The following is a 17,788-nucleotide window of genomic DNA, read 5'->3' as shown; positions in this document are numbered from 1 at the left end:
GTCCATGCGATTTTCTAGGCAAGAGTACTGGAGTGGCTTGCCATTGCCTTCTCCGCCCGGGAAATAGAGGTAACATCAAATGTAGCACAAGCTTCTGATCCCACCTGCATTGCCCAGGTTTCCAAAGCACCGCATAACAACATGGTAGAAACTACCTTGTTGTACCTGGTACTGTCTCCACACGGCCAGTGATTGTCCTGTGTTAAGAAACTGTTCTGGAGACTTTCTTGGTGGTCTAGTAGTTGAGAATCCACCTTTCAATGCAGGGCACTCACGTTTGATTCATGGTCAGAGAACTAAGATCCCAACTAAGAACTTAGTTGCCGAGGGGTAACTAAGCCTGCCAACCCACAAAGACTGCAGCCAAAAGAAAAACAAGCAAGCAAACAAAAACCTGTTCTGTAGGTGTGTGTTTGAGTGTGCAATGTGTATGTGTGTGCTGTATGTGCCTGTGCAGAGCAGGGGGTGAACAGTTTCCTATCAGCCTCTTCCTGAATTAGGAAGAGAGGCTGAGCCCAGCTCTTTCTCTGGAGCCCTGTGACCTCAAGGATCAGATGCCCTTGTCAGTGTTACAGGGCCAGAAGGCTCAGGCATCGGACAGACCGGGTCACACTCTGCACTCTCTTTGAGGTCAGGTTCTTTGTTGTGCTACACATTTGTCGTTGTTCGGTCGCTCAGTCATGTCCGACTGCAACCCCATGGACTGTAGCACGCCAGGCTGCCCTCCACTGTCTCCTGGCGTTGGCTCAAATTCATGTCCATTGAGTCAGTGAAGAACTCCACTCCAGTATTCTTGCCTGGAGAACCCCATGGACAGTATAAAAAGACAGCATTTGTACAGGAAGCCAAATGCTTTAAGCTCTGAGGAGCACTGTCTGAGTGTCTGAGCTCTGATTGTCTTAGACCTTCAGTCTCACCTCACACTTAAGAGGCAGCCAGAGGGCTAAAGAGGAAGTGGAAGGGGGCCTAGCCCTGGGCAGTGGGCTTGGGAAGGGTAGAACTGGGGGTGGGGGAGGAATGTGGGGGGCAGATCTCACCTCCTGGTCCCCCTGTGGGTACCCAGGCTTCTCTAGGAACACTTGCTAGGGCATCAGGGCCCCATGGGTTCCCCAGCTTCTCCCCAGGCTCCAAACCCACTCAAGCTACCATGATCCACTGCCCTGGCCAATGGCCTCAACTTCTTGTCTCCTCCCACAGGGTAACTGTGGTCTGAGGAACTGCAGATATTCTGGGACACATGGCTAAGGAGACATGGCCAGTTTCAGTGACATCAGGCACCCTCCCCTTACCTCCTTGGGACAGATTTCCCAGGAGGTGGGATGAGAAGGCTGGCCACAGTCACACTTTACAGACTCAAACAGAGCTTCCCAGGTGGCTCAGCAGTAAAGAATCTGCCTGCCAATGCAGCAGATGTCAGAGACGTGGGTTCAGTCCCTGGGTTGGGAAGATCCCCTGGTGTAGGAAATGTCAACCCACTCCACTCTTCTTGCCTGAGAAATCCCATGGACAGAGGAGACTGGCATGTTGCAGTCCGTGGGGTCGCAAAGAGTCAGATATGACCGAGCACACACGCAAGCAAGCAAGTAGAAGATAAACCCTTTAATTTGTTTCTGAAAAAATAAACCTCAGTGGATCCTTCTTCCCCACAGACGTGGTGGCCTCTAGAAAATAGTGGTTCCTGTGATTTTATAAGGTGAACTTTCAGAAATGTATTCCCACAAAAATAACTTTTGTTCATAAAAATGACTGATCTTTGGTGGCTCAGTATTAGTCTGTGACCACTTCTAGAAACAGTGTCATCAGCTTAGCTGTACAAGGGGAAAGGTCTTGAGAAACACCTCACGCCCTGTTCAACCTGTCCCCACTGCTGGCCGCATCTGCTCCCTCTGGGATTTGCTGACCTCTGGCTGCATCTGTGTATCTCTCCACCTGGATATCCCAGCATGTCCATCTGTCCCCACTCTGCCCATTCACATGCTGTCTGTCAGCCTCTCCATTAGATGATCACTGGACCATCAGGAGTAACAAGAATTCTGTATGTCTGTCTTGTCAGGTAGCTTTGCCATCCAAGCAGGTTGGTGGGCCTGGTGATCCCACAGAAGTCTGCAGTCAGGCTGGCAGGGGCTTCCTTTTTCCAGGAATAGTTGCTACAGGAATGCTTTCCAGGTCACAGATTGCCCAGAGCTGGGTAATCAGTGGCACAGGCCTCTCTAAGATGTCCTGAGGTCAACAGGTAAGACATGAAAGGTGGAGCTCAGGCCACTCCCTTCAGGAGAGTCACTGAAGACTCCACATCCCTGGGGAAAAGACAGGTTGTGTGTAAACGGTGAGGTGGGGGTGCCAGTGGGCTGAAAGGGGGGCCTGGAGCCCAGAAGATGCTGCTGCTGACGTGCCGGCTCACGGGGTCTCAAATTCAAGCCAGAGTATAGCTGGTCCTCCTGCGGGAAAGAGAAGAGAAGTCAGAGAGGAGGATGAGGGTGGGTGGGGGTCGGGGAAGTGTCAGTGGCTGCTCCTTGTCTCCTGAGCAACTCCTCCTCTGCTCAACCCTGAGAATGAAGCTACAGCCCTGTTCCTCCAGGTCCCACCCACGTGTCATTCCCCAAACACAGCACATGATCTCAGTATGAGGGGCTGGAGTCCCAGGCTGTCCCCACTGAGCACTGAGGGATCCATGATGGAGCCACTTCCTGGCCTATCCTGTGTGGGCCTCTGCCTGTACATGGGCTCTGGTTTGTAAGTTTTTGAGCGTGTACAAGAATGTGGACACAGCTTGTGACTGTCTGCTGGACCGGAAGAGTTGACACTGCAGTGCCTGCTTGGACTATGGTTCTGGGCTGAGCTCCTGGGACACAAAAATGAAGAAAACAGCCCCCTCAGCCATCAAGGTCCCCACAGTCTACTGTGAAAGCCAGGCAGTGAGCAGGTCATCCCCAGGGCAGTGGGGTTTGTGCTTCCACGTGGTAAGAACAAGGTGAGAGAGCCGCTCAGGGCAGCTGGTGTCGGGAGGATTGGAAGATGACCCCGGGGTTTCAGCCCCCAGGCTGGAAGGTGGTGCCATTCATTGTGGTGCAGCAAGAGCCAAGATTGGAGAACAAAGATGAATTTAGTTTGGGGCCCATTAAGATGGACTGACTGCACTTTCCCTGTGGTACAGTGTATAAGAATCTGCCTACAGGGGACATGGCTTCGATCCCTGGTCCGGGAAGAGTCCACATGCCACAGAGCAACTAAGCCTGTGGACCACAGCTAATGAACCTGGGCTCTAGATCCCAGGAGCCACAACTGCTGAAGCCCTCGCACCCTAGAACCTGTGCTCTGCAACAAAAGAAGCCACCACAATGAGAAACCCAAGCACCTCAACTAGAGAGCAGCCCGTGCTCACCACAACTAGAAAAAGCCCACGTGGCAAAGAAGACCCAGTGCAGCCAGAAATAAACAAATTAAAAAAAAAAAAGACCGCCATGCTTGTGGAACATCAGATCCACGTGAGAACTGTGCACATCTGCATGCCTCCCTAGGTGCCCTGAGGTGTGTACCCATGAATGCGAGGTGCCTACCTCCCCAGGGAGCGGGAGTTGGCCAGACTTGGCACCTTGGGAGTGGGGCCGACCATGAGGATGCACAGACCAATGAGGATCATGCTGGTGGGCACAGCGCCGATGAGGACCTTGAGGGTCACCACCACCTGCTCCGACTGCCTGCAGGCTCCTGACTCGTACCCTGCAAAGCTGGAGAAGCCCCCGCCCTGAGCACCCTGCTCAGAGCCTCCTGATGGAAGGGTCCCGGGTGCCCACCCCCCACCCTATCCTGAAACTTGGATCTGTTTTCTGACCAAATCAGTCTAACTCGGGAGGAAGGGAGTGTGAGGGAACAGGCAGACCGGGGAGGAGTTCAGAGAGAGCTGAGAATGCTGGAGTAGAGGTTTTAGAAGGGGTATAGCTGCTGACTGTGCCCCTTCCGGTCATGTTCACTGAGAAAGCTGGGGTGGGGGTTCCCACACACTCCCCAGACCCGTGGGTGGCCCCTGGCTCGCTCGGGTGGGGGACTTTGCCCTTTGCTTCCCACGCCACTTGTCTTTGTGCCTCTGGGACAGCCCGACTCTGGGACTCACTCCAGGCTTAGAGTGGAGATGCCCAGGGCGCCTGCTCCTGAAAGCTTGGTGAAGAAGACGTAGGATGAGTAGAAGATGGTCTCCAGGCCCGGGCTGTGCTGGTGCTGCAGCTGGAAGTCATCGACCACGTCCAGAAGCATGGACCTGGGGGCAGGGGCTGCAGAATTATGTCTTTTGTCTCCTCAGGAGCTGCCAGCCTGAGGGTTCTTTGGGGACAAGGACTGAGTCAGATTCACCCCCGGGTCCCCGTTGCCCAGCACCAGGACTGGTCCAAAGAGAGTCAGGCAGTAAAAGTGCTTGTACTTCCCTGGTGACTCAGACAGTAAAAAATCTGCCTGCAGTGTGGGAGACCCGGGTTTAATACCTGGGTGGGAAGATCCCCTGGAGAAGGGATAGGCTACCTATTCCAGTATTCTCGGGCTTCCCTGGTGGCTCAGATGGTAAAGAATCCATCTGCAATGTGGGAGGCCTAGGTTCATATCCCTGGGTTGGGAAGATCCCTGGAGGGGGGCATGGCAACTCACTCCAGTATTCTTGCCTGGAGAATCCCCATGGACAGAGGAGCCTGGCGGGCTACAGTCCATGGGGTCACATAAGAGGTGGACATGACTGAGCAACTAACATTTTCATTTTTTTTCACTTTTTCCCCAACACACTTTGGCAGCCTCCACCCCCGAAAGGGGGAGAGCCTGTCCCCAGGGGGAGGGGCCTGGGACCACAGGTTGAGATGAAGGGGGGGTACCCACTGGGAAGGACGGGAGGCCCCTACTCCTCGTGCCCCTCACCCGGCCTACCAGGGTAGCAGCAAGGACACAGCGATGCTCAGACCAGACACAAAGGCCACGACATATGCCACGGGCACCATGGGCACGGCAGCCAGCAGGATTGCAAAGGGCACCATCGCCTGGGAAGACAGACACGCTGGTGCCTCCTCCACGTGTACCCCGGCCCCGCACACACTCACAGCTGCTCTTGGATTCACGCACTAACCACTCCTTACTGATGTCCCCTGAGCCTGGTGCCAGGCTAGACACAGAGGATGCGAGAACACATCGCCCCCTCAACACCACCCCAGGCCTGCCTCACTCACACAGATCCCAAGGGCCGACATCCTCTTCCCAAATCGCTGCAGAACCCACTCCCACATCGGGGTGCTCAGCACTGCCGAGACCTGTGAACGGACAGAATCATCACAGCCCAGGACGCCCTGGCAGGGCCTCTGCCAGATTCTCAAATGCTCAGCTTTTAGGTGGGACACCCGATGTTGACCTTGTCCTTGGTTGGAACCGGTGGCTGAACTTTACAAACTTTATGACTCTGACCCCTATTCCACCCTCTGCTGAAATGGTGGCACTAGTGGTAAAGAACACGCCTGCCAGTGCAGGAGACATAAGAGATGTGGGTTTGATCCCTGGGTCAGGAAGATCCCCTAGAGAAGGAAATGGCAACCCACTCCAGTATTCTTGCCTGGAGAATCCCATGGTCAGAGGAGCCTGGTGGGCTACAGTCCATAGGGTTGCAAGGAGTTGGACACGATTGAAGCATCTTAGCAAAAAGCCCAAGCAGAGTCCAAAATACTGACCACCAGAACTCCATCACACAGGTCATGTCAAGGACCACACAGCCCTGACTCAGGCCTCTCGCCTCCACCACCCCATGTCCCCTCACCAGGATGGTCAGCACGATGCCCTGGACGTGGTCTTGAAGCTGGGAGGCGTGTGTACAGAACAGGACCAGGTAGCTCTGCTCCACCTGAGGAGTCGACAGGAAGTAGGCGTGTACAGGAAATGGCAGAAAAGTGGAAATCAAGGGCCAGGCCGAGGTCTCGAGTCGGGCCTTTGCTCTGGTTTCTGCCACCATCATGCAATCCCTTCCCCAACAATGGAATCTTATTCCAACATAGGTTTAAACACCATTCCTAGTCTCCCTGTGGCACAGCTGAGAAGGATGGACTTTACCACCCCAGACACTTCCCGGTGTCTGGGCCCTGACCCTCCCCAGTCCTACTAAATCTAGGTAGGTTTTTCTCCTCCCAGCATCAGCCTTGCCAAGCCCTTGCCAGCCACTGGTTTCCCTGTGGTGTAGTGGAGACGAGAGACTAGCCTGGACCTACGCAAGCTCAGTATGGCCAGAGCCCAGCCAGTGGGGATCAGCCTGGCCAGACATACCTGAACAGCTGCTGAGATGAAGAGGAAGGAGATGGCAAGCTTCAGATAGGGCTGGTGCCGGACCGTGAGACCCAGCCCAGCCAGGAAGCCCAGGCCCTGGCCGGATGCTGGGGTAGAGGGGTCTGTAACATTGGAAAGGGACATCTTGGCTTGGTGGAGTTCAAAACCAAAACTCATGCCTGAGAGAAGTGGCCAGCTTCTGCTTCCACACTCTCTGCAGCCTCATACCTACCTGTTCGCTCCTTCACCCCAAGGTAGAGCAAAGTACTGCACACTGGGTAAGTCAAGGCAACCACCGCGGATGCAATGAAGTAGAGACGAGTCTGTGGACAGGACAGAACTTCAGTGGGCGTGACGTCTCCAACCCATGGAGGTGGGGATACCCAGGGGCCTGGCAGGAGTGCCTCCCGATGGGAGCAGAGGGACCCTCAGGCCAAGTCCAAAGATGCGGGGTGCTCTTCCTCTCCATCAGCCCACAGGAGGGGGAGACCTAAGGGACCAGAATGGTCCTTCCACTGACCCTGTGCCTCCTGTGGTCATTCATGTAACCAGACGTTGAATCCCTCCCTCCCTCTCTCTCATTTTTTTTTAAGCAAACATTCATTGCTTCTGACTTCGGTGCGCTAGACTCTGAGGTTACAGCGATGAATAAGCGACCCTGTGCATCCACAGTAAGGGGCTTGGGGTGAGGCGGAGACAGATCCATGAATGGACAGTTACAGTGTGATGTACGATGACACAGAAAATGTCAAAAACAAACGGTGGCACTGAGCATTCAGAGGAAGACACATATGGAATAAAACACATATAAGGCCTGCACGGCAGTAACAGTCACCCAGTTCAGGACAGCGGTTGCCTCTGGCGGGGGAGGAAGGAGGGGGATGCCGAGCCTCACCGGTGTGGGGGGTCCCACATTCAGAAAGCGCTGCACTTGGGAGTTAATGCTCTGCTATCTTGAAATTTGGGACGGTTTTATCTATGAACTTGTGTTTTGTAAGTGAAGTCTATGGGACAGCAGAGCTGGAACTAGCAAGAGGCCCCTGGACGCTTCTCACCTTGGCTCACAGCCTCATGTGAGCCATGAGGACATCAGGGAGGACAGGTTCTCAGCTTCCTACCCCCTACTTCTTGCCATCCTATGCCCCACCTGGCCTCCTGCTCTCCCACCCAAGGGGAGCTCCTCAACCCTGCTCCCCACTTCTACCCTCTGTTCCACTATCCTCACCTAGACAGAGACCCAGAAGCTTTGGGGAGGGGCCTTGTAGAGGCTTCCCTGGTGGCTCAGATAATGAAGAATCTGCCTACAATGCAGGAGACTTGAGTTTGAGCCCGGCATCAGGAAGATCCCCTGGAGAAGGGAATAGCAATCCACTCTAGTATTCTTGCCTGGAGAATCCCATGGACAGAGGAGCCTGGTGGGCTACAGTCTATGGGGTTGCAAAGAGCTGGACATGACTGAACCACTTTGACTCTCATTTTTTTTCGGGGTGGGGGCTGGGCTTGGAAGCAGGGAGGGTAAATCTGCACAACCCCTCTGATCCTTGGCTCACAGCACCATGATGGGCTTTGAGGGCAATGGGGCATAGCCTCTCACCTACCCAGATCCAGGCAATCCCTTGATTGGGGCAGTGGGCCATGGGAAGGGGAGATTGACTCCCTGTTCTCTCTGGGGCCCTACAGCTTCATTTCACAGTGTACGGAGGCACATTCTGCACCTGGGCTGCAGATGGCCTGGGGATCTCTACACAGGACTTCATTGTAATGTTTTCTTACAGGCAGTGAACTGTAGGTGCACGATCCTGGCACTATTCTCATAACATTAATTCTCAAATGTTGGTGGAGGTCAGTGATGTCATTTGCTTAAGGAGAAGAGGGGGGATAGAAGATGCACTTGACAGATAAATAGATGAACATCTCCTAATTGCTGAAAAGGGAACAGCTTTGAGGGGAGAGGAAGGGGTACCGCCCCCCGGTTTCCCCTCTGCTTTCACACTGTGGGTGGGGTTGGGGGGACACCTGTTCAGGGCTGGGTGGCACTGCTCATAGGATGGGTTTTGCCCAGAGCTCTGCAAGGACACTAAACCCTTCTGGCTTTCTCTCTCTCCTGCCCCTGCTGGCAGCCCCTCCCCACCCTGTCCCTTCTCTGGGGTCCACCTCCTCCCCTCCAGATGACCTGCTGGCCTGTTGTTTGGCTCCACGTTTAGAAGGCACCCATCAGGAGAAGCAGATTTAGCAGGGAGGATGGGGGACATGGGCTCAGCACGAGGAGCAGGGAAGGAATGAAAGAGCCTGGTGGGCAGAGCTGAGCCCCCAAACAACTATGAAGAGACCTGGGGGAGGAACGTTCCTCGAAGAAAGAGGTGACCAGGAAGTGGGGGCCCCAGTGGCTCCGGGCAGCCTGGACACTCACCGCGTTGGGGGAGACAGCCACTTCCCCTGGGAGTGTGTCATCCTTGCACCTGTGGGACCCATGGGCACCAGACACGATGAGTCCGTGGACGGTGGCTCCCATCAGCGTCCCTGCCATCTCCAAGGTCATCCCTGGGACACAGCATGCAACAAGGTGACTGAGCTCATGGGGCTGGGCCAGAGCTACCCCCTCCCACCCAACTGCACGCCTGCCTGCACTCACGGTACGTGGTGGCCGAGTCTCGCTCCTTGGGGTTGGGGGTCAGGAGCATGGTCAGCGCCGTGTAGGGCACCTGGAAGAACTGCAGGACCAGGCACAGCTTAGGATGGTGCCCACTGCCAGGTGGCCAATCCAGGTCAGCAGCTTCCCCAGGCCAGGCCCATGCCAGGCTGCCATGTCCCCACAGATCCCCTCAACCTGGAGTTAGGGGCTCAGGAGCAGGAGGGGCATCTGGCCTAGAGCCCACAAGAAAAGCTAATGGCCAGTCACCACCTGGTGAGCAGGTGGGGAGCGGGCACCCCCAAGCACACACACATACTTCAGGGAGGCTTCCTGCCGGCATGGGGTTCCAGGAGCCCAGACCCAGGAAGGGGCCCACCTGCTTACCGTGGCCAGGGCCTGGAACAGGCAGTAGAGGGTCGTGTACCAGAGGCCTCGCAAGGTGGTGAAGGGAGGCAAGAACCACAGGAAGAAGTAGGCCAAGGCAATGAAGGGCATGCAGCCCAGCACCCTGTGGAAGCACCGCTAGGTGGGGCACCCTGCAGCACCAGGATGGGGGTCCCAAGGGGCCTGGAGCAACCTCGCTTGGCCCTCGGCCCTGGAGGAGCCCTGGTCTGGGGCTCAGGGTGGGAGCCACGGATGGGGAGAGGTGGCTTAGGGGATGAGGAGGTCCCTGGGAGTGGGGGCTGGGGCCCTTAGGGGCTGCATGCATGCGTGCTAAGTCACTTCAGTCATGTCCGACTCTTTGCCACCCTATGGATTGTAGCCCGCCAGGCTCCTCTGTCCATGGGGTTCTCCAGGCAAGAATACTGGAGTGGGTCTCCATGCCCTCCTCCAGGGGATCTTCCCAACCCAGTGATCGACCCCTATCTCTTACATCTCCTGTATTGGCAGGCAATTTCTTTACCATTAGTGTCACGTGGGCTGGGTGGCGCCATTCCCTGTACCCAGGAAAGTCATATCTCCTCTGTGAGAACTTCCAAGCCATCCAGCCCCGCCTGGACGCACTCCGAGCCCCCCGGGGCCAGGCCTGCAACTCTTGTCCAGCTCTGTGCCACCCGGAGGGGGAGAGGTCCCTGACTCACTCAGACCCATTCCATTCCTGTCACCTACTGTCCAGACCTGACCTCTAACCACCCACAGGATTTTCCACTAAGAAGCAGCTGTGACAAATGCAGAGATCTCAAGCCAGGGGTGGGTGCCAGGATCCTAAGGACGTGGGGCTGCTCACCAGGGCATGAGTCGTCCAGACCCTGTCCTCCTGCTTCTGTTGATGAGAAACCCAGCCAAAGGGTCTGCAGCTGCCCCAGACACCTTCCCTCCAAACAGGACCAGTGACACCTGGGCAGCAGGGATCTGAAAGGGACAGAGGAGGGGACAGCCAAGGCCCTGCACAGTCAGCGAGGGTGTCTGGACCTGCCCGCCAATCAGGAGAAAGCCCTTGGAAACTGGCTGGGGGCACAGCCACGCTGTAAAGGTCTATTCACTCCCTCCCCCAGGAGAGAAATCCAGACAGGTCTGAGGACATCTGTGCACCAGTGGAGATCAGATGGGGGACAAGGAGTGGGGAACAGGTGCCCACTAGCACAGTCCTGTTATATTTATACCCAGTCACTTTAGGAGACTTGAGAGACCCTCCCCGGAGGGGGCTCAGTGCGAGAAGGGTGCGCTGAAGCTGACAGAGGCAGAGCTTGTGTTTTACAATGAAAATGGTTTATTGATTTTTCTGATTACATAAAGTGATAACACTCATTACACATGCATTCAAACAGTTCAGAAAAATATCACGCAAAGCTCATCTGAAATTCCACCATCCTGAGACAACTGCCAGGGGCATTTTGATCATTCTTTCCTGCATTTCCTTATGTGCATTTGTGATTTATAATTTTATACAAATGGGATATCAGTGTCATTTAAAAACATGGAAAATAAGTAAATAATACTTTATTAAAAGTTTTTGTTTATCCTCTATCCTCCACTAGTCCCTCCTATAGCCAACATTAACATACTTCTGGATGGATGTCCTTTTGGAATATACTTTCTCCATGCTCATCCTTTAATCATGTTGTTGTACAGTTGCTAACTAGTGCCTGACTCTGCGGTCCCATGGACTGCAGCATGCCCAGTTTCCCTGTCCTTCACTATCTCCCAGAATTTGCTCAAACTCATGTCCACTGAGTCAGTGATGCTATCCAACCATCTCCTTACACCTGTGCACTCATATATATAGGGCATGTTTTTGTTTTGTTCAAATGGGATCTTTTTATATGTATTCCGTTCTGTTCCATTCTGTTCCGTCGCTCAGTCGTGTCCGACTCTATGCGACCCCGTGGACTGTAGCCTACCAGGCTTCTCCATCCATGGGATTCTCCAGGCAAGAATACTGGAGTGGGTTACTATTTCCTTCTCCAGGGGATCTTTCTGACCCAGGTATCGAACCCAGGTCTCCCTCATTGGGGGCAGATACCCTTCTCTAAAACTAATTTTTCCCACTTGACAGTGCATCATGGAAATTCTTGGGAGTCAACTGGTATAGATCTAACTCATTCTTTTGAGTGACTACACACTACTCCATTATGTGGACATAGTCCAACTTACTGTTGAACTACTTCTATATTTGGGAGCATTCATTTTGTTTCCCATTCTTCTACTACAAACAACCTGCAAATAAACATCTTTCAGGAGGTTGCCCTCAACAGCATTTGGTTTTTCTCAGCCTTGAGTCAGAGTGCCATTTACCAAGGATTGTGGTGGTGGAAGTAAAGGGAGGTTGAAAGGACCAGACACCAGACATGGGAGTAGGGGGCCCCAAGTCTGCTGCCCACACTCACCTGTGCCACATCGAGAAGGAAAAGTTGCAGGTAAAAGGCTATGGCACTGGAGGCCACCTGGTTGGGAACTCCTCCAATTCCATAGCACAACTTCCTATAGAATGAGAGGTGACCAGCTCCGCTGTCCTGGGGGAGACACAGGAGCTCAGCCCCCACAGGTACCAACCACTCCCTCCAGCCCCCTGACTTCCAAAAGTACCCTGCAGCCCTGTCTTGAGGGCTGTTCAACAACCTCTCAGTCCTAATTGCTCCCAAATTATCTTAAAAGAAGTGAGTCAGGACTTCTCTGGCAGTCCAGTGGTTGAGAATCTGCCTGCCAATGCAGGGAAAAGGGGTTTGATCCCTGGTCCAGGAAGATTCCACCTGCCTTAGGGCAATTAAGCCTGTGAGCCACAACTACTGAGCCTCCTCTCTAGAGCCTGCGCTTTTCAACAAGAGAAGCCGCCACAGTGAGAAGCCCACGCACAGCAACAAAGAGTAGCCCCCGCTCGCTGCAGCCGGAAAAAGCCCAAGCACAGCAACGAAGACCCAGTGCAGTCAACAACAAACACACACAAAAGAAATGAGACAGAAAAGGGGGAGAAAAGGAAAAAACCCTAAACTGTGACTTCTAAGCATTTCCAAAGGGAAGCTTTTCCTTATATTCCCCCTCCCCCAGTGCTTTCTGCTGCAGTCTGTTTTATTTTCTTAGTCAGCAAGCTAGAGTGAACTGGTGGGGTCAGGAGGCCCCTAACTTTGCCACGAACTTCCTGTGTGTGCCTTTGAATAAATCACGTTATCTCTCTAAGCCTCATCTGTCAATTGGAATATTCCTGCCAACTTCGAGGGATGTTTTGATGAGCAAATGAGGCCATGGCTCTGGGAGCTGATGGTTAAATGTTCAGGACTTTTGCAAGCCAGTTGTTGAACCACTGGCAGCCTGAAATCAGCCACGGGGAGAGTATTTACACCACAGAAATCAGTAAACATCAAACATTAGAGCAAAAATGAAGTAAAGGTTACATGTATACCCACATACATATATATACGTATATCCCTAAGCATTCAGGGAACTCCAGACTCATAATTAGACTGTCTATTCACAGCCCCACATGGTTGCCAAACAGGCATTCCAGCTTAGCATGGTCAAAACACAGCTCCTGATTTCCATCCCATTGTTTTAATCTCCTAACTCTACTGTCCTCATTGCATCAAATGGCCCCAATGTTCACTCAGCAGCTCAGGCCACAAACCTAGGTGTCATCCTTGATTCTTCCTTCCCAATTTCCCTGTCTAATCTATTAGTGAGAGTCTAAGTGGCTTCTCAACTTCTACTCTCATTCCCTACTATCCGCTTTCTGTCCAGCAGTCAAAGTGATCTTTTCATAACATAAATCATATTGCGTCTCTTCTCTGGTGAAAACCCCCCAACAACTTGCCATTACAGTTTGAATAAAACTCCAAGTCCTTCCCATATAGCCTACAGGAGCCCACCCAATCAGCTGTCAATCCTTTCCCCACCATACTTCAGATAGCTCTCCTCAAGCAAGGTAGCCTCCATCCTGTTGCTCAAAATGACCTTGTTTGTTACTGCCTCAGGGCCTTTGCACTTCCTGTCCCTTCTGTCTGGATAGCTCTTCCTCCAGGTCTTTGCAAGAGCTGACTTCTTACCATTCAGGCTGAAGCCTAAATGTCATCTCTTTAGAGGGGTCTTTACTGACCACCCAAATTTCTCTCAATTGTACTCACTACAGGATATATTTGTATTTATATCCTGCCTCTCCCCACCAGCACATAAACTCTCTGAAAGCATGAACTGCTGCTGCTGCTGCTAAGTCACCTCAGTCGTGTCCGACTCTGTGTGACCCCATAGACGGAAGCCCACCAGGCTCCCCCGTCCCTGGGATTCTCCAGGCAAGAACACTGGAGTGGGTTGCCATTTACTTTTATTCACAACCATGTCCCCAGTACCTAGAAAAATGCTGGGCATGTAGACGCTCAATATATATTTGTTGAAAGAATAAGTGACATGAAGATGCTGTGTAAAGTGCTATTTCTCCCAAAGATGCTGGGAATCTTTCTTTTTCATCTTTTGCCTGGGGATGGGAGGGGGAGTGGAGAGGTCCTATGGCTTCACCCAGTTAGGTATCTAGCCAGACACCCCAAAAGGACTCTTTTGAAAGGAAGGTCTTCCCAGATAAGGGTTTATCAAATCCTCTGCACTCTTCCTATCCACACACGAGGCAGGATGTGGTCTCTTCTGACATTTTTGTGAACAATATTTCAACTTCCAGAAAATTTAACACCAGGCAGAATCCAACATGATAGCCCCTCCTCCCCGTTCCCCAACCCCTCCAAAAAGGGATTCTGGTTTCCTCCTAAAGGTACCTATCAAGTTCTGGTACATAGTAGGCACATGAAAACTTAAAAAATCTAGGTATATGATACAGTCATGGAATCTTGAGGAATACCGCTTTACCCACTCAAATTATAAGCCCTTCACAGTCAACTGAGGACACGTTTCAGTTAGGCAAACTTGACAAATTTGAATGCAAATTCTCCGTCTGCCGTTTCTAGCTGTGTAACCCAGGACAAGGTACTTAGTGTGGCTAAGCTTCATCACGTGTACAATTGTACAACGGGGGTAATACACCTCCTAGAGTTGTTACGAGAATTAAATGCTAGCGTTTCATGGCTAATGTTTCCTCCCTAACAATTCATGTCATCCTGTTTAAAGTTCCCTGGGAAATGAGAGTCCCTGGAGGGCCTCTTGATCTTGCTTTCTGTCTTGGAGCCCACTACCTTTTCCTCGGAGGGGCTCGGAGGGGAAGCGCGGAGTCAGCACAGGGAACTGAGGTGGCGAAGCCAAGCCAGGTACAGAAATGAAGGCGCAGCACAGAGCTTGCAGTGATTCCGCATCCAGCAGCGAGCTCAGAAGTCCTAACTCCTCTCCAACACAGCCACCCTGAATGACACGTGCCCCGGCCCTACCCAGGGGGTAGGGGAGAGGGGAGGCAGAGGGGCTGAGGCGGCCCCTGGATTCCCACCTGCCCTCCACCCTCACTTCGGAGCCTGGTTACCAGCAAGGGCTCTGGGTGCGGTCTCCCCTCGGAGAGTCTGGTGCCTGGAGGGAGCGAGGTTTGAGATGGCGGCCAAGCCCATAGCACCTACCTGGAGACTGGGGAAGGCGGGCCCAGTTAGGAGTTCTACCTGCCCGGGGTTCCAGAGACTTTGGGAAGACCTGGCGTGTGGTGGACAGGAGCCCTAGACTGGCCCTGATTGACTAGTTGAAGGAATCAGCGCCCTTCGGCACTTTCTAGGACTCAGTTTCCCATCTCTTTGGGCCTCCAGAATACCCCCAGACTCCCCGCTGTCAACTGTCAACCCCCAGCAGGGGCAGCTGAACAACCTAGAGGCTCGGGCGGGGACCGTCCGGGGCTGCGGCTGGCTGGCTGCGCCCAGATGCCCCGGGATGAGGGGGTCCGTCCCCGGAGCCCCCGGCCCGGTCCCCGCGCGGAAGCCCAGCCCCAGCTCCCCGCGCGCCCCTCGCTGTGCGCTCACCGAACCCTGAGCTGAGGTGTGTGCTTCCGGCGAGGGCGACGGCGTCTCCAGAGCCGGGCCCGGGATCGCTTCGCGGTACACGGCCATCACGCACGGCCGCCAGCGAACCAAGGCCCTCGGTGTTATCGCCAGCCCGGGCCCGCGGGGAGGGCGGCTCCCCGGCCGAGCGGGCGCGGCGCGAAGCGGGGCGGGCCGGCCGACGCGCCCCGGGCGGGGGGCAGCGCGCGGGAAAACGGGAAGCCGCGAAGTGCCTCGGGGTGGATTACCCACAGTGAAAACGCCAGAGCCCACATTTGCTGCGGGGAAAGGCTGGCAAGTGACTTGGGACCGTTTTCCTTGGGATCGGTCTCCGAGGGAGTGGGAGTCAGCAGCGGTTCTCACTAAACCCTCCTGCTAAATCCTTGTTAAAATAGGCCAAGTTCTTAGAAAAACGAAGCAACAGAATTGCTCGGAGTATAAGATTAAGGTTGAGTAGGCTTACAACCCGCTTAAAAAAACTATCGGATGGCCGAAATATACATTCTCCAACCTCTTAGAGATGACTGGTACAGCCAGGTAACTAAGTTCTAGCCAGAGAATAAAAAACTGGTGTATGCAAATTTCCCAGACAGGTACTTAAAAGGGAAGGACTTGCAACACATACAAAGATTAACTGAAAACCCATCTCAGACCTATAGATACTGAGACATAAAACTCTTCGATCTTGGCTTAGACAAGTACTTCTTAGGACACCACAAGCCTAAAACGGGCTATAGCTAAATGAAAAATTTCTGTGTTGCAAGGCAAGCAACCAGTGAAAAGACAACCCACAGAATAGGAGGAATGTTTGCAAATCACTGTGTTGGAATATATAAAGAACTCCTTAAACAGTAGAAAGATAGTACAGTTAAAAACTGGGTGAAGGATTTGAATAGATATTTCTCCAAGTCTACAAAGGGGCAAAAAGTGCATGAAGACATTCATGTCAGTAGGAAAATGCAAAGCTACAAGAAACCACTGTTAGAAAGGCTATAATTTAAAAGACAATAACAGGGATTGGGAAGGATGTGGGAAATCATACATTGCTAGTGGGTGTGTAAACTGTGCAGGTGCTTTGGAAAAGTCTGGCAGTTCTTCAAAACTTAGGTATGAAATTATATGATTCAGCAATTCCACTTCTAAAGATGTAAGAGGAATGAAAGCATGATCACAAAATAACTTGAACACTAAGTGAAGAGAAATGAAGTGAAGGTCAGTCATGTCCAGCTCTTTGGGACTCCATGGACTGTAGCCTGCCAGGCTCCTCTGTCCAAGGGATTCTCCGGGCCAGAATACTCGAGTGGGATACTTAATACTTCTCCATGGATCTTCCCCACCCAGGGATCGAACGCAGGTCTCCCACATTGCAGGTGGATTCTTTACCAGCTAAGCCACAAGGGAAGCCCTTGAGAACTAAAGTATTTATAATAGCTAAACAGTGGAAACAGCCCAAATGTCCATCAACTAATGGGTGAATATTTAGGATGTTAGGAATATTCACACAATTTTATTCAGCAATAAAAAGGACATGGATGAACCTTGAAATTTTATGTTGTGGAAAAAAAGCTGGTCACAAAGGACAGCAATATTGTATGACTCCACTTACGTGAAATGTACATAGAGGTAAATCTATAGAAAGAACACAGACTTGTGGTTGCCAAGAACTGAGGGTGGAGACTATTAAAGTCAAGTTGAAGTTTCTTTGAACAATTTACATTTGAACACACTATATATGCAGTTTTAGGAGGTTTGGAAACACTTCACTCACAATACTTTGTTGCATATACTACCACAAGTTTAATTTTGAAGGGAAACAGGTGGGGGGAACCAAAAGAAAACCCAAAACCCTCCTTCCCTTTTTTGCACAGAAAAGAAACTAAAAGGCATTTCCCCCATTACTATTCTACTTAAAGTGATGGTATAGTCCTAATAGAATTTTTCAGGACCAATAGAGTTCCATAAATAAAACAGGCCTACAATAACCAAGAAGTTTGTTTTTTAAAACAAAACTGAATACTGATACACTTAAAAATATCTGTAAAGATGCACACCAAAATGTTATTAGTGGTTATCTCTGAATGGTGGAATAATAGGTGAGCTAAAGATCATTTCAGCATAACTGTATAATTTTCTCCAATCGATATGAATCATCTATGTAAAAAACATACATTTAAATCAAATGACAAAGAGCCAAATATTAGTCTACTGAATAAGCCACTTCTATTTGAAGATTCAGTGTGATGAGCAATGTTTAAAAGGTTTCTACTGAGAAAGAACAAAGGAGTAAATCATACTAAGGAGTCTTCAACTACGTTGAAGTAGTCCAACTAAGGACACAAAGGGTGGTGAAAGGAACTGAGTTTAAAAATATCACATTTTAACCCTTCTGAGTATTAAATGAAAGTAACACTGGTTAAAGTACCTGGGAAATAGAAAGCACCTAATAAATGTTTGTTGATTCTCAAACTGAATGTCTTTGCAAATAAAAATG

The 17,788-nt window shown here is 51.8% G+C and overlaps 1 protein-coding gene across 1 annotated transcript; it reads right to left on the bottom strand.

The window, feature by feature from the left end:
• Window positions 1–1,584: 1,584 nt before the first annotated feature.
• MFSD2B (MFSD2 lysolipid transporter B, sphingolipid) lies at window positions 1,585–17,675 on the bottom strand. Its single transcript, XM_055399494.2, has 14 exons — window positions 15,280–17,675; window positions 11,740–11,865; window positions 10,140–10,264; window positions 9,296–9,419; window positions 8,912–8,990; window positions 8,690–8,820; window positions 6,512–6,602; window positions 6,280–6,401; window positions 5,780–5,863; window positions 5,202–5,282; window positions 4,906–5,015; window positions 4,112–4,255; window positions 3,558–3,728; window positions 1,585–2,438 (listed from the first exon to the last, which is right to left on the bottom strand). The coding sequence occupies exons 1-14, from the start codon at window positions 15,364–15,366 to the stop codon at window positions 2,414–2,416; spliced, it is 1,500 nt and encodes a 499-aa protein (XP_055255469.2). The 5' UTR covers window positions 15,367–17,675; the 3' UTR covers window positions 1,585–2,413.
• Window positions 17,676–17,788: the final 113 nt, after the last annotated feature.

Source organism: Moschus berezovskii, chromosome 11, assembly GCF_049115385.1.
Source record: "Moschus berezovskii isolate FMDL1 chromosome 11, NW_MosBer_1.0, whole genome shotgun sequence".
NCBI classification, from domain to species: Eukaryota; Metazoa; Chordata; class Mammalia; order Artiodactyla; family Moschidae; genus Moschus; species Moschus berezovskii.
Note: the sequence above shows the minus strand (reverse complement) of the source record. Positions and strands in the feature narration are given on the sequence as shown.